Genomic DNA, 20,957 nt, shown 5'->3' on the forward strand with positions numbered 1-20,957 from the left:
AGTGATGCCTACATCCCATGAATGAATAAAAGAAATGAGAGATCTATTATTTTGAAAACCATGCACCTTATTTCTAAATTGCTCCCACCAAAGGAAACAGCCATTCAGCGTTTTCTGTTGAGTTCCCTTCGAATCTTATGTTTCAATAAGATCACCTCGCATTCTTCTAAACTCCAGAGAGTATAGGCCCGACCTGCTCAACCTTACCTCATAAGACAAACTCCTCATCCCAGTAATCAGCCCAGTGAAACTTCCTCCAATGCAAGTCCATCCCTCCCGAGGTAAGCAGATCAAAACTGTACACCCTATTCTAGCTGTGGCTTCACCAACAGTTGTAGCAACACCTCCATATTTACAAAGACACTCAACTATATTGGGGGGCGGGGGGGGGGGGGGGGGGGGGCTGCTCGTTGGCACGGCAAATGTTGCAACTTTGACAGAGGCCCTGGTGGAACCTGCAGCCAGAGTTGGGAACACTAGCTGCACTCTATGCCTAGCTGGTCAAACTTGTTTAGTCAATAATGCATTGTCATCAATTCGTGATGTATCATCTTCAGAAAATAAGATTATCAATTTGTCTCCACTGCCTGTTGCAGTCCTGGAATTAAAAGCCAATCGATACATGTATTCTGTGTAAGGCTATGCCTTTTCTTAAAAAACAAAGAATCAAATCACCTGTATTTGTTTGCTATACCACTTGTCCCACAGTCTGTTACATGTGCAGTCGTTCCAGCTCTTGGGATGTGAAGTGGGATTTCTCAGGAAAATCTTTGGAAAAACAGAACCCAAAGAATACAATGCCCACTGATGAGGCATCAAGTGCTTTTTTCACCCCTTTAAATCACTGCGAATTCTTCACATCAAAATAAAAGCAAATCACAAAAAGAGAGGGGAAAATAAAATTCAACTGCATAATGATAAACACTGTAACATTGCATTTTCAGTCCTGCTTCTCTGGGTTAAGAGACGAAGAGTCACCAAGAGATTGTTTAACCCTCTTGCAGAAATCCTCCCTTGGCATAATCTCAACGAATGCTCTTCCATGCAACCCTTCTGCTGGAGTGCCCCACTCACAATGTGAGCTAGCCTAGCCCCAAGGCTAGTTGCTGACAGAGAGTATGCACAACGGGTGTGTTTTTTGTTGGTGGAAGTTCTCTTGACGTATCCCCAAAGTCTTCCAGAAATCAGCCGAGGAGGGGCCGGCCAGGTAGACAGCAATGTCGAGCTGTAACCGAGATCACAGTACACTATTACAGCCGGAACACTTAAAACATGGGATGCCAGGTATGTCTAAAACCAGAACACATCCTTGGCTTTGTCGTGGTCCTGAAGACCTGATAAGAAAGAAAGACGGAGGGGGAAAGACAGAATGAAAGATACCAGATAGAGAAATTAACCTCATCCCAACGGAAGCTAATAGCCCAGGTGCGAACTTGTAATGAATGGGGTGGTCAAATTAATGTGTACCCTTTCCCCACTCCCAGAAAATGGCCCAATTCTACAGCTATTAGTCTGAGTTTGACAGCACAAAAAGAGGCCCTTCAGCCCATCTTGTCTGCAGCAGCCATTAAGCACCTATCTATTCTAATCCCATTTTGCGGCACTTGATCCGTAGCCTTGTATATTGTGGCATTTCAAGTGCATATCTAAATGATTCTTAAATGTTGTGAGGGAGCCCACCTCGATCACCCTTTCAGTCAGTCAGTGAGTTCCAGATTGAAAACTTTTTTCCTCTAAATCCCCCACCGATTACCTTAAATCTATGATCCCTGGTTATTGACCCCTCTGATAAAGGGAAGTTTTCTTCTTATCTCTGTCCTTCATAACTTTTTACACCTCAATCAGGTTCCCCCTCAGCCTTCTTCTGCTCTAAGGACAACAATCCAGCCTAACCAGCCTCTCCTCAAACCTGAAAGGCTATTTGCGGAGAGGGATCCATCACTGAAGAGCCTTCTGGAAACGGGAAGTAACTCATGGACCATCATTAAAATAAATTCCCGACAATTAACAGCCTCGGTTATGGCATGTCGTCAAGTTACAAAGTTATTGGGCGAATGAAGAACAAGGGGGTCAACGGCTAAAATGTCGCATTTGAAAAAAAACTGAAAGCAATCTTTAATCGAAACGTGACCAGTGTTGCAATGGTGAACGGTTTCCACAAGAAAGAGGAATAAGCGTTAGCAAGGTGGGGCTGGAGCAGATAGGAAAAGCTGGACATGAGTATTTACATTTTTAAAAAAAATCTTTCCAGTACAATTTGCAGAACAAAGTTTTCTCCGCCGAGGAATTGCAGATTAGAATAGATTCAGTGCGGTTATTATTGATCAGGGTTGTGCAGCGATTCCACCACCTTTCATTTCCAATCGGACTCCCCCGATCTACGGAGTTGGTTTTCCTCTCGGTTTAAAATTGCAAACAACCTTACCTGCTTCCACATTTAAGTTTAAAGTCTGTGTTACTTCAGCGGTGGGGAAGACCCCTGCCCACGGGGAGGTGCCCTCTTGTCCGGCCATGGCCGGTTGCAATCGGCCAGAGCGGAGGGCCGGCAGGAGCAAGGAGCTGTAGGAGCGGGGGTCCAAGCTGGGGTTGACCGGGTAGAGTTCGTGTATCGTCCTGGGGTGATGGTACGCAGAGCCCTGCGGGCTGAGGGGGGCAGCCAGTGGGTAGTGCCAATGTTCGGGCGGCTGGGCCAGGTGCGGGTGCAGGGCGGCCGGGTAGGGCTCGGTGGAGCCGAGGTGGAGCTCGGAGTGTGGGGAGCTCATGCTGCTGCTGGCTCCCGAGGCACAGCCCGAAACTAGGGCGAGGGGTGGTGCTTGGTAATTACAGTCCCAGAAAGATGCAGGAAAATTGCGCTGAGTCAGAGAAGAGCCCTCTGAAAAAGATAAAATAACCCAGGAGTTAATTACCGACGGACAGTCATCAATTTCACATGATAACATCCATTAAAAGCGGCTTTCATATTGACCCGAAACTGATCAAATTCGTTTTACAAAACAAATAAACTCATTCTTTTGAGGAGTCTAGTTGCAAAAAAGAAACATGTCGAGTTGTTCACGTGTAGTAAGTAGTTAAGTTAAATGTTATTGTTCCGGACACACGCCAACCTTCTTCAGAATATGTCAATATTTAGATAGTATTCTGTAAATATTTGATACACTCCCGTCCGAAAGAAGGTGTCCCTTATCTACAGAACGACACAACACTGAGGGAGAAAATAAATCCCCGTCTTTATTCGCGCACAGTGGCAGAAATAACAGGCTAGTGAGTCAACAGACAGCAAATAGAAAACTGGATTCTCCAGACACTCTTCGAGCCGTTAAGAAAATCCCCGACCTCAGACAGACAGAAATGCGATGAGCTAATAACCCGCCGGGATACCTTTGTGGATCTCGTGGGCGCTTGCTTGAAACTCTAAATTAAGAATAATCTAACTGGGTTACAAATAATTTAACTGGATTAAGGGGTAATTTGATTGGTTAAGCGATAATCCAACAGGGCTACGGTTAATATACCCAGTTTAGGGATAATTTAACTGGGTTAGGAATCATTTAACTGGGTTTGGCATGTTTTGACTGGGTTAGGGATGATGATTTTACATAGATTTACATAGAATTTACAGTACAGAAGGAGGCCATTCGGCCCATTGACTCTGCACCGGCTCTTGGAAAGAGCACCCTACCCCCTACCCAAGGTCAACACCTCCACCCTCTCCCCATAACTCAGTAACCCCACCCAACACTAAGGGCAATTTTGGACACTAAGGGCAATTTATCATGGCCAATCCACCTAACCCGCACATCTTTGGAATGTAGGAGGAAACCGGAGTACCCGGAGGAAACCCACGCACACACGGGAAGGATGTGCAGACTCCGCACAGACAGTGACCCAAGCCGGAATCGAACCTGGGACCCTGGAGCTGTGAAGCGATTGTGCTATCCACAATGCTACCGTGCTGCCCCTGATTTGATCGTTACTGTTTCTCTTCAAATAAAATATCTGTAAAGTTGAGACAAATTTATTCGTGAGTGCACTAGGGGATTTTCACAGTAACTTCATTGCAGTGTGGGTCACTGTGTGGAGTCTGCACGTTCTCCCTGTGTCTGCGCGGGTTTCCTCCCACAAGTCCCGAAAGACATGCTGTTAGGTAATTTGGACATTCTGAATTCTCCCTCTGTGTACCGGAACAGGCACCGGAATGCAGCGACTAGGAGCTTTTCACAGTAACTTCATTGCAGTGTTAATGTAATTTACTTGTGACACTAATAAAGATTATTACTACATGGACAGAAGACACAAACCACCCGACCCACCAACACCCTGAATCGGCGGATCCCCCCATCTCACGCCCATTGAGGAGTTCCCCACAACGTGCACTGTCAATCCAGGCCCTTTCTTCACTAATGCCAATTTTATCTTCCTTTTAAAAAAATATATAGCAAGGCCCCCAGCTTTTATTTGGACATTGAGCATGAGGAGGAATGGGGGCAAATGCAGGGCCGCGGGTGAAAGAGCACAACAGGAGGGACATTCGGCCCATCGGGTACGTGCGGATTCTTTGAAGAAGGCACGTTGACCTCTCTTTCCGGGGAAGCATTGCTACGTTTATATCGTTCGAGGGCGAGATTGGATATAAAGGCCTCTGATCCACGCGATAAACACAATGACTACAATCGCCGTAACAATTCTTTCTCACAATGCTGTGAAAGCTTTGCGCCCTCGCTCTGGGATCTCCTGCTATATTAACTGGGTCCTACAGGAATTCAAAATGTAAAAAAGAAGCATTAATCAGTATAACGCTTAAAATAGGTCAAGTGCACGAGGATCCTATTATTAGTCAGTATTCTGAAGCCACCGCAAGGTCAAATGAGAGTCTATTAACATAAAATCATTTTTGGAAACTCACGTTATATTTAGAGGGGTTATATTGAAAAAGACAGTCTGGTGAGGGACGCTGCTGATTCCTGACATTAACTTACCGTCTGTTCACCATTAAACGACACGGAGAGGCAACAGCATAATAAACGGGGGGGGGGGGGGGGGGGGTGGGAGCTCGGTGTGGATTTAGTTAATCATTAAATCTCCTTTATTCTGAAACTTGAGCTTATATGCAATATTTTATTTAGGCTTTTAAAAATAATTTCTTGAGACATTTTGAGCAAGAATTTATGGGATTCTTAGAAATGTTAACATTACAGAATGTCGTCAATGGCGTGCTGATGTGATTTCACGGAAAGCCTTAAGTTTGGAACAAAAACAGAAAATGCTGGACAATCTCAGCAGGCGTGACAGCATCGGAGTCATCCAGACTCCAAACCTTGGCTCCCTTCTCTCGCCACAGATGCTGTCAGACTTGCTGAGATTGGCCAAGATTTTCTGTGTTTGTTTCAGATTCCACAGTAATTTATTGTTACTTAAGTTGGGAAGCTCGGAATCCTCGTGAACACAGCGCTTTGGGGATTTATTTATGCTCATCGCATATCAGCAGCCACATGGGTTAATGTCTTCACTCACCACAGAATGTACGCAGTGCAGGGAAAGGCCATTCACCTCTCTGGAAGAGACATTCAGTTAGTGCCACTGGCTTACACGGTCTATGAGGGATTTTGATTTCTGAAGAGTGGATATCGGCAAGTGTTTTCAGGTCTGAGGCCTGTTTTGGCCTCAGTTCATTTAGCCCCAGCGCCGGGACAGATCCGAGATCCCGAGGTTGTGAAAGGTGCTATACAAATGCAAGCTCTATCCTCTAGAGGCCAGCGCTCATTTAGTCTGGTGTTCCCGTTTAGTTTCGTCCCTGCTGGCAATGGGATGGACAGGTTCCCATTCCCGGGAAAGTGCTGAAACCAACATGTGCAAACATAGCAGGTGAATGTTATGAGAAAGGATGGTTTAAACTTATATAATCATCTGCAGACGGCCCTGAAAAGGGGATTTCTCGTTCAGGTATCGACTTGCTGTCGGCGATTTACATTTCATTCCTATTTAGTGTCCTCGTTTGTTTTAATCGCCAGAAGCTTATGTCGAGAAAACCTGTGTGAGCTTGAATCTTGCCCCCCCCCCCCCCCCCCCAAATAAATACCTGAGAAATAACTGACAATGTTCAGATAGATTCTCAGCCATAGTGCAATTCAATATATATAAACTGTCTGCTTTTGGAAACACGAGGCAGATTGTCACAATGCCATTTGCTCAGCCTGTGGAAGCGGCGGTCACTGTTCCATTTTACCTGATGATCCTGAGCTGGACTTCCTGGCTTTGTAGTTCCTGATTTCGGGATTGTAGTTACTGAGCGCCCGGGTAAAATGTTCATCCACAACACTGCTGATATCCCCATTGAAATAGGTGAACAAGACACATTTGGCGTTAATGTACTCTGCCTCGGGCCTCTCCCTCAGGGCATCTTCTTTACTCGGAGCTGAAGGGTGGGCAGCGCTGCAGGGGATGACCTCCATTGTGACTTCCTGCACTCGCGGGTAAACCGAGAAAGTCTGCAAGAAGAATCAGATTGCAGAATGTTAGAACGGCCAGAGCGAAAAGGCGAGGGTGCCTCGCATGAACCAACTGGAGAGAGATATCTGTGGAAGGACGTATGTGGATGGACACACTGGTGGGTCCAGGTTGGCACACCATACTTAGCTGTGTTAGGAAGGTTTTTCCCGAGCCCTTCTCCCCCACAGCAGACCGGCCTCCCTGATTTTACTCTGCCCCGGATTCGTTTAGATCATGGAAAGAATTTGGTGCCGGATTCAAGGAGTTCTTTCCGATTGGAGAACCCTCGTTTAAACAGTGGCGTGTGGGGTCTGGCAGCAGAATCTGACTCCAGGAATAAAGCCGGTGGGCTTCAATACAATGCCTCCTCTCCCCGCTCCTCACACCGTGCTGGGTATCAGGCTGGTCCACAACTGCACACTGACCCAGAGAGAAGGTGAGAGACAGAGATAGCCCGGAGCTGGCAGCTCCATGTAAGTAACCCTGCTGGCACCTCTCTGGCAAGGATTCGCCACCGCTAATCACACACATTGGTCACAATGTCGACTTTAACACCAGTCCAAACCAAAGGAGCAACACTCACTGACCCTTGGACAGAGCGCTGGATATAACCCAGGCCTCGGCAGCAGGCGAAACAGCAAATTCAAATGGAAAACACAGCTGGAAACATTAAAACAAAGTTTAACTGAAGGAAAGTTTAAAGCGCGGTGCAGACCAGTTTTTTTTTCAAAATTAAAACCAGCGCAGGATCTATCCAGAGCTCCCTCGAACTGGTCTGATCACATCGTCATCGCTTAATCGGCGTCGGTTGCGGAATGACTCCTGAAATAGGCTGCCAGGGGCTGGGGTAACGGCAAGGCTGGCTTCCTCTGAGCCACAAACAGGGCACCTCTCACTCTCACGGTGAGAGGAGCTTGTAAGGACTGCAGGCTGCAGGTTCCACATTTGCAAACCTGAAGGACAACAGCCTGCCCAGTCCCTGGAACCGGTTCAATCTGTGGCCAGACACTAAGTTACCCTCCATCTCCCTCCCGTGCCTCACACAAAAGGCAATCCTCCCCCAGCTCCCGGTGAAATAGTACTGACCCGAGCAATATTGTGGGAAACGTTTTCTTTAGTCGGAGTTGTTCATGTCGCTCTCTCTGTCCTACCTGTGCTGCATACACTGGAGTGGTTGGAAAGTAAGGATGATGCGCTCCATATGTGTGGTACATGACATCCAAACAGCTCATGGTGCATCGACTGGAAAGGCTCCAGCTTCAGGCAGGTGGCAGCGCCATGGCCTCGCCCAGTGACCATGCCAAAGCAACTGGGAGCAGGAGACTACAAACAGGTTGTCTCCGGCTGTCCCAGCCATTCAAGCTCCTCCCAGACTGACTTTACCCGCCGTCCCCAGGACCAATAGCCGTCAGCAGGAGCACTGACACACACAAATGTGGAGATCTGTTTAACATGCGAGGCGGTGGGCTCTGACCAAAGCGCCCCTCGGAAGCCTTGAACCTTCATTAGGGACGAGCATCTGCCCTGTACCCGGGAAAATCACTCCCAAACCGGTCAAAATCCGAAAGCCCCGGCTCTTGTCTTCCCCGAAGAACTGGAACTGAGGACAATTGTTTCCCTGCAAACAGTTGTGGAGTTCTAATCCTTGTTTTGATGTCTCTGTGGAAATGGAACATTTAATTTGTGATTATACAATCCCTGCAGTGCAGATAGAGGCCATTCTGCCCATCGAGTCCACACCGACCCTCTGAAGGAGCACCCTACCTGGGCCCAGTTCCCCACCCTATCCCCAGAACGCCACCCAACCTTTTGGACACTAAGGGACAATTTATCATGGCCAATCCACCTAACCTGCACATCTTTGGACTGTGGGAGGAAACCGGAGCACCCGGAGGAAACGTACGTAGACACGGGGAGAATGTGCAAACTCCGCACAGATTAGTGGACCCACAGGATTATTCCCTAAATTTGAAATGAAAATGAAAATCGCTTATTGTCACGAGTAGGCTTCAATGAAGTTACTGTGAAAAGCCCCTAGTCTCCACATTCCGGCGCCTGTCCGGGGAGGCTGGTACGGGAATCGAACCATGCTGCTGTCCTGCTTGAAAAGCCAGCGATTTAGCTGAGTGAGCTAAACCAGCCCCTTGTGAGGGTAGGATAGAAAATTAATTCATTATTTTGTTCACATTTTTGCAAACACACTGAATTTCTTTCATCCTCCCCCACCCCAGCTCTTCTCTTTTCAAAATCAGTTTCAAGCACTCTATAGGCCAAGTCTAGGAGTCAATATAATCATTCTGTTTCCTTTCGGAAATTGAATCAAATGTTTATGTGCCTGAACCCTGAGCTCCCAGACTGTTTTCATTTGTCTTCATGCCTTCTAAATGTTATCATCCAGTGGCAAATTATGTCATCTAGTGTCAAATTAATTTATGAACACAGGATATTCAGACACCCTCAGCTGCCAGGGGTTTTAATCTGGTGACAGCCTCTAACTATGTTCTGGTTGTCACTTCCAGTTTAGTTTCAGAATCCCAGAAATGGTGATTAATATGGATCAGTGCATAACCACAAGCAATAAAGCTATTGCTGTAATGCAACCATCATACAATTATAATCTCCAGGCATTATTTCAGATAGCCAAATATGCCACTTATTTCATGCACTTCCACGTAATTAGAAAGCTATGGATGCAAGTCCCACTTCAGGGCTCTCAGGCAGAAAGATTAAGCCCGGCTCTCCACTACAGTACTGGGAGCAGCCTTGTACTGTCCAGGTGTAACGTCTTGGGTGAGATGCCAATGCGATTCCCTGCCTGTCTTCTCAAGAGCACTTAAAAGATCCCATGGCACTATTTGGAAGAAGAGTAGGGGAATACCGCCCCCCCCCCCCTTTCTGGTCTCAATTTATCTCTCAGCCAACATCACCCACAGACCAGATTATCTGGCCATAATCACATTGCTGTTTGCGTGAGTGTGTTTTGCACGGATTGGCTGCTGTGTCTCCTACATCACAACTATGATACAATACACGTCAAAAATGTTAATTGGCTATAAAACACGTTGAGATATCTTGACATTGTGAAATGTGCTATACAAATGCAAGTATTTCATCCATGGATTGAAGTGTTTTTTTAATTCTGTATCGTCATTCTCTGAGAGATTAGATTCCTTCCTTTACAAAGACGACTTGGATAATCAACTTGGACGATTTGGGCAGCACAGTGGTTAGCACTGTTGCTTCACAGCGTCAGAGTCCCAGGTTCGATTCTCGGCTTGGGTCACTGTCTGTGCGGAGTCTGCATGTTCTCCTCGTGTGTGCGTGGGTTTCCTCCTGGTGCTCCGGTTTCCTCACACAAAGCTGGCACCGGAATGTGGCGACTCAGGGATTTTCACAGTATCTTCATTGCAGTGTTACTGTAAGCCTACTTGCGACAATAAAGATTATTATTAAGCATATCCACAAAAGTTTGAACATTTTGAAATTAGTCAGTGTCTTTTTTGTCAAGAAAGTGGTCAGGAATTGTATTAGTGCAACAAAGACGTTATCAGGAGGAAAAATAGACAACAGTAAAAGGACCAGCCATCATTTCGAAGCAAATCCATTGTGTGCCTGAGGTAGCAATGGCTGAGGGTTGGTGGAATTCTTGAGGCTATTATTAGAGACATTGTAAAAACGTCCCCACAGAGAACTCACATAAATATGGGAATCGTTGTTAGGGGAATATTCCACAGCTTAATTTTGAAACCAAAGTTGTAATGTTATGTTTTAAAAAGAATAACATTAACCCATAGTGGCAGCATCTCATGAATAAAGCACAATAAAAATAAATCTAATTATCCTTTGAAACAATTCGAGTGACTGCTGCTGATTCAAACATTTAATCAAAGAACACAATGAATTAAACATTATACACTTTAGAAGTATTGGGCAATATTTATTCAGTTTTTAAGCATTGGTCATTGTAAAATTGAAAAAAAATGCTTTAATGTCCAACTGAGATTACATAAACTACAATATTCTTTGGGGCTTTGACAAAGAGTCATCCAGACTTGAAACATTAGCTCCGTCCTTTCTACACAGATGCTACCAGACCTGCTGAGATTGTCCAGCATTTTATGTTCTTATTTCAGATTCCAGTGTCCACAGTAATTTGCTGTTATCCTAATATTTTGGGGTGTTGTAGTATACCAAAAAAATTACCAATTTGTTCTATGCTTTTAAGATTTTTATCTGACAGGCTGACACACTCAATACTTGTGTATTGTGTGTCAAGTTGTCAGGGGATTACTGCAAACCAAAAAGAACCTCCCTACTATGCTGACGAGTGTGAAGTATCCAGGATTTATTTGGTATGGTCTCAGCTTTGTATTACTTATGATTTAAGACCAATGACAAGAACATCTTTGCAACTAAATTCCTATCAGATTGTTAGTTAGGGTGGGTCTTTGTTAACATCCAAATTTTACTCTCAAAATAAAGGGCTAAAACTCAGCTTGTAGTTTCTTTTTCTTTTAGAAAAGAAGGTAAACATATAACAGACATGCCCTACATGCTTTTCCACCTCATTGCATTTGCACATTGTTGAAATCAAAGTGCATTCCCCTATTACCTGTTCCATCACAAACCTTCTCATTTTCTCAGGACTTAAAATCTGTCAATTCCTCAATTTCTTTATTTAAAAAAAACACTTTAAAATATTGAGGTTTATAAAAAAGCATGAAATTACTCGGCTTCTTTTGATGTAACTTATCTGCCTCCTATCCTTTCCAAAGTTGGTGTTGTTCAACACAGACTGCTGCACTTGAATCTTCACCCAAATTCCTCATTTAACATCATTGGATGACCTTATCTTGTACATTGTGTTTGATGAAACAATGTGCTCATGGGTTTGTAACCTCCAGAACCTGTTGAACTTTGAGCTGAGCTTCAGATCCTGGAACACCATCGAAAAGACTGCCAACCATAACCTGCAAATCTTCGGCCCCCATCAGTCTATCTGCTATCAAAACTTTTTTTCATACTTTTGTCACTTCTAAATTTAAAAAATAATTTCAAACGCACAGTTATATTCACAAACTGTATTCAACTTGCAACAGATTGCAAACAGTTTGAAAAGGGGCTGGTTTAGCACAGTGGGCTAAATAGCTGGCTTGTAAAGCAGACCAAGGCCAGCAGCACGGGTTCAATTCCCGTAACAGCCTCCCCGAACAGGTGACTAGGGGCTTTTCACAGTAACTTCATTTGCAGTCTACTTGTGACAATAAACGATTTTCATTCATTTTCATTTCATTCAAAATGTTTCCCCCCCTTTTTTCATACCTTCCCAAAAACATCCCTTATTTCCCTCTCCTATCCCTAAACCACCCCCACCCCTTACCCTTTGATGACAAAGAATTATTCAAACAAAGATAGAAAGAGCTTCCATCTCAAGAAGAACCCTTCCTCCGATCCCCTGGGTGCATGTTTAATTTTCTCTAACTTCAAGAATTCACCCAGATCTCCCAACCATGGGGAATCCCCCGGTGGCACCGCCGATATCCAAGTCAATAAGATTTGTCGCCTTGCAATCAATGAGGCGAAGGCCACTACATCAGCCCACCTCCCCTGCAACAGCTACGATAATTCTTAAACCTCCATGATTGCTACCAAAGGGCAGCTTGACTCCCACTATCTCCGACATTGTGTTAAACACTGCTGGCCAGAAACCCCTTAGATTTGAGCACTCCCCAAATATACGGAAATGATTTGTGAAAAACATGCTCATCCATGCCCTTGTCATGTGAGTTCTGTGCTGGATGAGGCTCATCCTAGTACAGGATGAAGTTGAGTTACTACATTTCATAATCTCACTGCAAATCCCCTCTCCAAGCTCGATTTCCAACTCCTGTCACTTCTGGGTGGCATTGTAACACAGTGGTTAGCACTGTTGCTTCATAGCGCTAGGGATCCGGTTCGATTCCCGGCTTGCGTCACTGTCTGTGTGGAATCTGAACATTCCCCCATGTCTGCGTGGGTTTCCTCCGCGTGCTCCGGTTTCCTCCCACAGTCCAAAGATGTGTGGGTTAGGTGGATTGGTCACACTAAATTGCCCCTGTCGTGTCCCAAAGCTAGTTTGGGTTGCTGAGTTACGGGGATAGGTTGGAGGTGTGGGCTTAGATAGGGTGCTCTTTCAGGGCCATGTGGACCCAATGGATTCCCGGCTTGGGTCACTGTCTGTGCGGAGTCTGCACGTCTCTCCGTGTGTGCGTGGGTTTCCTCCGGGTTCTCCGGTTTCTTCCCACAGTCCAAAGATGTGCAGGTTAGGTGGATTTGCCATGATAAATTGTCCTTAGTGTCCAAAATTGCTCTTAGTGTTGGGTGGGGTTATGGGGTTATTGGGCTGGGTGGAGGTATGGGCTTGGGTAGGGTGCTCCTTCCAAGAGCCGGTGCAGACTCGATGGGCTGAATGGCCTCCTTCTGCACTGTAACTTCTATGAAATCTATGAGTGGGCCAAATGGCCTCCTTCTGCACTGTAAATTCTATGATTTCTATGATTTCTTCCTTATTTCTTCCATTGTGTCTTATCAGTTTCCAGTAGCCACCCATAAATTTAGCTAATCTTTCCCAGGTCGTCCCGGGTTAACAACCTTTCCAGTAGTGTCCACTCTGGCAGATGAGGAAACTTCCACTTTCACATTGACTATTCAGATACTCTCACCTTGCACCCGTAATGATCTTCTGCTCATCTGCTATACCTAACCTATTCTTCACCAATCCACTCACCTCTGTGCCTTAGTGCATGATCCCCCAGTGCCTTAAATTTAAAATTCTCGTCTACGTGTTTTAAATTCTTTCAAGGCTTCGACCCTCCCTAATCGCCTAAACTTCCTTTCCCCCGAAACTCCACATTCATCTGACTCTGGCCTTCTAATTCCCTTCACCCCACTGTAGACAGCGAAAGTTTCTGCTTCCTCTAGAATTCCCTCCCATCTCCACCTTGGCTTTCCACTCCTTCTTTCGGATCCTTCTTGAAGCCCAAACTTTATCTCCTTTAACTCAGAATCTCTGGTTTATGATTGCACTCTGTGATGCACCTTGGGAATTAAATGCAAATTGTTACTATGTATACAACCACGGGAGGATACTTTCCTCTAAATATAATGAAAAAAATCTCCCTAATCACTATTCCTAGCGAATTAAGACTATGCTATATAATGTTGTTCGAAATCTGTTGAACTCTATCAGGTATGTTTATAAATTCATTAACATATCAGACAAAATCTTACCCACGAGAAGGAACCTGAAGTTAAAAAAAAACTTATAGTCGTATAATGCTTTTCTTGACTATGCAGTGTCTCAAAGCACTTTAAAGTTAGTAAGTACTTTTCAAAGATGTCACTGTTGTAACATAGAAAATGGGGTAGCAAATGTTTTACACAGCAAGCTCCCGCAATGTGATAACAGGTAAACCGTTTTTTTGTGATGTTGATTGAGAAATAAGTATTGTCCAGGACACGAGGGATAGCTCCACAGGGCTTCTTCAAAATTGTGCACTAGGATAATTTACATCCATCTGAACTTGGAGATGGGACCTCAATTTAACATCACATCCAAAAAACAGCAACGTCAACAGTGCAGTGCTCCTTCAGTACCTCACTGGAGTGGCAACCTTGGGCCGGGAATTTCCGACTGCACCACGGTAGGACCCGTCGTTTGGAGGACTGGAAAAAACAGTGAACTAACCAAAAGTCTATTTACTGCGGTGGCACTAGTAAATCCAGCCGTTTTCTGCTCAAGCTCTAGAATTGGGACATAAACCTAGAACTTTGTGATTCAGAGGCAAGTGTACCAGTAACGGCAGACACTCAAGTTGGCCATCTCAAATGTACCTATATGTAACTAAACAATTTAAACCTGTTTGAATTCAGCATTACTATTCCTTTAACATTGAACTAATGGAAACATGGAACATGCTAAGTTGTACTTTTCTTCAAATGAGTGACATTATTTTATCTTGGATGAATTGTGGATAATTGGAAATGGAGAATCTTTTCTGAAGATAGTTGCTATTTCTTGTAGCAGATTTTCTGATCTGAATGTGTCTGTTTTCACAGCAGTCTTGAGTGGCTATACAACAGTTGACTGGTGTGAATTTGTGTGATATGAGTTTTATTTTCTCAAAGTTTAGTGTTGAGTGAGTGTCAAACTCTTTGCATGTTCCAGCAGGCAGTTAGTATTCCACTTCATGGTGGTCTCTACTCTTGTTGAGTGATTGTTGCTTCCTCTGCTGAACTGTTTTCATTTTAATTTTATCCCTCTCTGCACACATTATTTTCTGGTGAAGATTGGTCAGACAAATAACCTGCTCCTAGTTTATTGTCACATAGAGTTGTGCCGCCCATGGTTCAATGGGTAGCATATGCTCACGTCTGAATCAGAAGGGTAGGGTTGAGTACAATAATCTTGGACGGCCTGACTTTCCAATGCAGCACTGAGGGAGCATTGCACTGTCAGCATTGAGGCAGTGAAGCACTGTGAGAGGCGCTTTCTTTCTGAATAAATGTTGTACCTGTTATGCCTATTCTTTCAAATGGATATAAAATATCCCATGAGAGTATTTTGAAAAAAATGTAGGGATGCCTCGCCAGGAATCTAGGCCAATATTTATCTCTTAATTGATATAACAAAACAGATTATCTGGTCATTTTTACATTTTTGTTGGTGGGAGTTTACTGTATGCAAATGAAATGCTCTGTTTTCTACATGATCTACATTGATCTATAACTTCAAAAGTACTTAATAGTGGAGTTCCCTTTGGGATTAATGGTGGTCATGTAAATGCAAGTTTTTCTTCCTTTATTTTAGGCTCTATATTCAGGTAGTTACATTGGCTTATAACTCAATCAGTTGTTAAGAAGATATGAGCATATGAATGAGTGTTGGCAACGTTAATGGATAAACACCTTAGGAATACTTAAAAAGGCATAATCCCTCCACTAAAATTTCAGGCAGAAGAATGTTGTATGAATTATTTATCTGCCAGTATTAACAATAGCAACTGCAAGGTTATGGTGATCACTGAAAATAGCCATGAGTGTGAGACAGACCTGTTGTATTGTTACTGATATGAATACCAATTTTTCACAAGGGGTTGGGTAAACATTTAGTTATGATAGGCACATGAGAAAAGATATTCATGGGGAGAAAGCGTTAAGACAACAGCAGCAGAGCTGTATGTATGTGTACTCTACTGAAAGTAAAAAGTGAAACTAAGACAGTAACATATGACACCTTTCCCAAATTATTTTTAAACGTACTTTCTCCCCTTCCAAAGAAGTAGAATTATTTCCAATACATGGTCATGTTTGGTACCATTACATAAGTGCAGAGAACATATGAATCTATGAGTCTCTGAAGCGTAGGGGTAATCTGCTAGTGCACCAAGTAATAGTAACCTTATCTGCAGGTTTCTTTCTTTGCTCACAATGATCTATGGAATTGTCATTCTTGGATGTTGTTCCTGATTGTATATGGGATCTTGTCCTCAGTGCAATAGGACCGGATGGTGCTTGAGGAGCTGGAATGGATCTGATTTGTCCTAGTTTGCGACTCACCACTGAGCTTTTCTGCACAATGATTTCATAGGACCTTTGTTTCAAAAAATCCCTTGTCATTTTCACTGGTTAAAACGTACCTTTTGTGGAATCTCGATATAACTTGCTGTCTTAACTGTAAATTTTACAATTCTTTACCTGCAATTTTATCGTGCAAGTTAGTCAAACCCTTCTGATTTGAAAAGTTGTTCCCAAGTTTCTGAGAGATTAGAATGGGTAAGAGTAAGTAAATTGGGATGCACTGGTCTTTTAAACATGAGTTCTGCTGGTGATGGAATTAAAGTTACCGCTCTCAGGTGTGACATTACAATGTATAGATCTTGGTTGGTTTGTCTACATTTGAGAATTAAGGATTTCTCTAATTCATTCAGCTAGGTTGTAAGATCTAGGGTAATGAGGAGATGAAGCATCGTGACCAGTATTTCACTTCTCACACATATCCTGAAATGGTTTATCAATAAACTGCAGGCTGTTACCCGTAATGACCTCTCTCGGCACACCAGAAAAATAGAAAATATCATTTAGAGTGCGTGCAACAGTTGTGCTTGATGTATTGTGCAATTGTCGAACAATGGGGCGCGTGGTAAAGTGATTGACAATGATGATGAAGACAGTATGTCATGTGAGAGTACCTTTAATAAATGGGTGTTTATAAAAATAGCTGTAGTAGATGTACCTTTAAGAAATGGTGTTCATCAGTGATGTCAGAGTGTGGGTGGAGCTGGGCTGTCTGTCTGCTTTACTTTCATTTTAGGCTGTTTGCTACAGGATATGTTTAGTTTCGTTTTGAGAGCTGGATAGCTGCAGGCAAAGCAAGGAGCTGCATAAGGATCTCTGCAAACTAAAGACCGTCTCCAGATCAATTGAGTGATTTCAAAGTGCTGACTGCTCTCAGTCGTGAATTTAAACCTGATCTCTGTGTTAAAAAGGGTCTTTTGTCTTATGGATGTTAATAAGGAAAGATTAAGGTTTACTTATGGAATATTGTATCTGTGGGGAGCATTGGTGTTGATAGTTGTTAAGATGTTTACTGTGGGTTTATAAAGTGTTAACTGGTTTCATAAATAAACATTGTTTTAATTTAAAAGTACTGTAGAGTTCTGTTGCATCACACCTGCAGAGTGGCTCCATGTGCTCCCCATAACCACAATCTATTCAAAGTTGTGGGTCCGGTGAACTGCATGATACACTTTGGAGTTCTCTAAAGCCTGGCCCATAACAAGTGCTATTGACGTGGTAGAAGACAGATGCAATTTTGGACCAAGGATGGGTAGGAACTTCATGTGGAATCATTGGTGCTTTGTGTTAAGTTGACATATTCTCTTGAGACGACTGACACTTCCTGACAATGGTCTCAATGTCATTGTTCATACCAGGGCAATAGACTGTTTCCCTTACAAGTCTTCTCATCTCATCTACGCCCATCTGTGAGTGAAGAAGTTGTTGATAAATATCACGTCACAAAAATTCCAGTATGGTGACCTGCCTGCCTTCAAGCATGGCTCCCTTGGAGATGCCTATCTCATCCCGATAAGGCCAAATGGTCTTATGTGTTTGTGGACATGCTGAATTGAATCAGGTCACCCTTTTATGGCTGTTTTCCACAGTTTCTGTAATGTGGAATATTTTGTCATTTCCTGTAGCTGTTGGCATTTACATGGCGCAAAATGTAGCAGATCAATTTGGAGAACATCTTCCAGTTTGGTGTCAATTAAGTCAACTTGTAGATCCAAGGATATATCTACTGTTTTTGCTGGGTTGGGCAAGCTGCTTAGTGTATCTGATGTGACCATCAAGTTACCTGGCCTGCATCTGATGTCACAGATGTAACCTTGAATCTTTATCAAGGGACGGGGCAATCTTGACAATGCACTGGTCAATAGTTTTGACCTAATCATCTCGTGATCAGTCTCCACCACAAATCTTTTGCCAAATAGTTAGGTATGAAAATACACAGAATAGAATCATAGAAAAGTTGCAGCACAGAAGGAGGCCATTCTGCCCATCTTGTCCATGCCAGCCCAAGGTCACATGATTCCAAACACTAAATCAAATGTTTCTGACTCATTGTTGGAGTAGTTGGATTGCGTTATAGGACAGAGATTTTGAAGCAAATGCAATTGTTTTGCCTTTTTGTAGTATCCACGTACCCAGAGTTTTTGGTGAAGCATCAATCTCCAGGATAGTTGTCTCTCAATGTCGATGTTTCTGATAAAGACTGTTTTAGTGATTCAATGAGGTGTTGGTGGTCTTCATGCCACAGGAAAGACATATCCTTCCTTGCTCAATAATTCCCTTAGCAATAAAGATTTTGGTCAAAATTGGGGGTGTATAAATACGAAATATTAAACAGACCGAGTTACCTTTAAAGATTTCCCTATTGTGAGGGGGTGGCATGCCTTTAAGGCAAGGCATGGTAGCACAGTGGTTAGCACTATTGTTTTATAGCACCAGGGTGCCAGGTTCGATTCCCGGCTTAGGTCATTGTCTGTGGAACCTGCATATTCTCCCTTTGTTTGGGTGGGTTTCCTATGGTGCTCTGGTTTCCTCCCACAAGTCCCGAAAGACATGCTTGTTAGGTGAATTGGACAGTCTGAATTCTCCCTCAGTGTACCTGAACAGGCGTAGGAGTGTGGCGACTAGGGTTTTTTTCACATTAGCGTTAATGTAAGCCTACCTGTGACACTAATAAAGATTATTATAATATACTCTATTTTACTTGAATCAGAAAAAATGCCAGCACTGTAATAAATGGAAGTGGGGTGGCAGGGCGCAGAGAACCCGGGTTTGATCCCTACCCTGGGTCACTGTCCATGTGGAGTTTGCACATTCTCCCCTTGTCTGCGTGGGTCTCACCCCCACAACCCGAAGACCTACAAGGTAGGTGGATTGGCCACGTTAAATTGCCCCCAATTGGAAAATGTTTTAAAAATGGAACTGAAGATATTGATCTGCTGCACGTTGATGTCAGATTTCTGACTATTTAACAACAATCCTTCATTACATCTGAGTACATATTATGGTCATGCTCTTGCTTTGCTCGACCCATAATGTCAATGATATGGAGATGTTGGCGTTGGATTAGGGTGAGCACAGTAAGAAGTCTGACAACACCAGTTTAAAGTTCAACAGGTTTGTTTCGAATCACTAGCTTTCGGAGCACTGCTCCTTCACCAGGTGACCTGCTCCGGAAGCTAGTGGTTCAAAACACACCTGTTGGACTTTAACCTGGTGTTATAAGACTTCTTACCATAATGTCAATGTCATTAGTGATACAGATAATTATCGACCAGCCCGAGGTAAGGTTCCCCAAAAGTTGTTGATTTGGGCGGGACCCCTCGATTTGTCACCATCTGGCTGGGTTACCCTCAGAATTGTTACAAACTTGGATGAGGAGGGATGACTGGCTCTATCACTTTATTCAACCCACCCTCTGCTGATAGCAGCAATGTTTAATCTAAAAAGGATTCCTTTCCCTTGGAACCTTTCCCAGACCCAATAGTTATGTTCAAAAAGGGGCCATGTTAACCAGGCTGACTTGAGTTGAGATAGGGTAAGTTTATTAACTACTAAAAAGTTAAGGAGAAATGGTAAAACACATGCATCTACATTCAGACGGATTAAAGTAAAAATTGAGTCAAATAGTAAGTAAATATAAATAAGAAAATTATACGGAACCACCCTTGAGTTGCAAGGCATAAATGATGAGCATTATGATTACATAGATGTAGATACATAGAATTTACAGTGCAGAAGGAGGCCATTCAGCCCATCGAGTTTGCACCGGCTCTTGGAAAGAGCACCCTACCAAGGTCAACACCTCCACCCTATCCCCATAACCCAGTAACCCCACCCAACACTAAGGGCAATTTAGAGTGGCCAATCCACCTAACCTGCACATCTTTGGACTGTGGGAGGAAACCGGAGCACCCGGAGGAAACCCACGCACACACGGGGAGGATGTGCAGACTCCGCACAGACAATGACCCAAGCCGGAATCGAACCTGGGACCCTGGAGCTGTGAAGCGATTGTGCTATCCACAATGCTACCGTGCTGCCCACTTTTTGTTTTGATTGTTACAGATTTATTGTTACAGATTGTTACAGATTGATTAACTGATTAATTGATTGATTGATATTTATTGTTACATGTACCGAAATGCATTGAAAAGTATTTTTCTGCGATCAAGGGAACATACACAGTACATAGTCGACAAAAGAATAATCAACAGAATACATTGACAATGGTACATCAACAAATAGAGATTGATTACAGTGCGGAACAAGGGCCACACAAGAGCAGCGTAGGGCATTGTGAATAGTGCTCTGACAGGGAACAAATCAGTCCAAGGGAGAGTCGTTGAGGAGCCTATTAGCTGTGGGGAAGAAGCTGTTCTTATGTCTGGATGTGCGGGTCTTCGGACTTTTGTATCTTCTGCCTGATAGAAAGGTCTGGAAGAGGGCAAAGCCTGGGTGTGAGGTGTCTCTGACAATGCTGACTGCCTTCCTGAGGCAGCAGGAGGTGTATACAGAATCAACGGGAGGATGGCAAGCTTGTGTGATGCGTTGGGCTGAGTTCACCACACTCTGCAGCTTCTTGCAATCTTGGGCCGAGTAGTTGCCATATCAAGCAGTCGGATAGAATGCTCTCTATGACACATCTGTAGAAGTTTGTGAGAGTCGTTGCAGACATGCTGAATTTCTTTAGCTTCTGTATGAAGTATAGACGTTGTTGGGCTTTTTTGACTGTTGCATCAACGTGAATGGACCAGGACAATCTGTTGATGATGGTGACCCCCAAGAACTTAAAGCTATCGACCATCACTACTTCGGAGCCATTGGTGTAGACGGTGGTGGTGGGAGGGGGGGGGGGG

General features: G+C 43.8%; 1 protein-coding gene across 4 annotated transcripts; it reads right to left on the reverse strand.

Moving 5' to 3' along the window:
• Nucleotides 1-391: 391 nt before the first annotated feature.
• Nucleotides 392-7,854, reverse strand: LOC119965183 (transcription cofactor vestigial-like protein 2). Of its 4 annotated transcripts, none has more exons than XM_038795605.1 (4): nt 7,638-7,854; nt 6,224-6,485; nt 2,426-2,872; nt 392-1,225 (listed from the first exon to the last, which is right to left on the reverse strand). In XM_038795605.1, the coding sequence occupies exons 1-4, from the start codon at nt 7,716-7,718 to the stop codon at nt 1,185-1,187; spliced, it is 831 nt and encodes a 276-aa protein (XP_038651533.1). In that variant the 5' UTR covers nt 7,719-7,854; the 3' UTR covers nt 392-1,184. The 4 variants fall into 4 exon arrangements, with proteins under 4 accessions (XP_038651533.1, XP_038651523.1, XP_038651515.1 ...); XM_038795595.1 differs by having other exon boundaries at nt 392-1,334; XM_038795587.1 differs by lacking the exon at nt 392-1,225 and having other exon boundaries at nt 1,344-2,872.
• Between the last annotated feature and the right edge of the window lie 13,103 nt (nt 7,855-20,957).

This window comes from Scyliorhinus canicula, chromosome 1, assembly GCF_902713615.1.
Source record: "Scyliorhinus canicula chromosome 1, sScyCan1.1, whole genome shotgun sequence".
Taxonomy (NCBI): domain Eukaryota; kingdom Metazoa; phylum Chordata; class Chondrichthyes; order Carcharhiniformes; family Scyliorhinidae; genus Scyliorhinus; species Scyliorhinus canicula.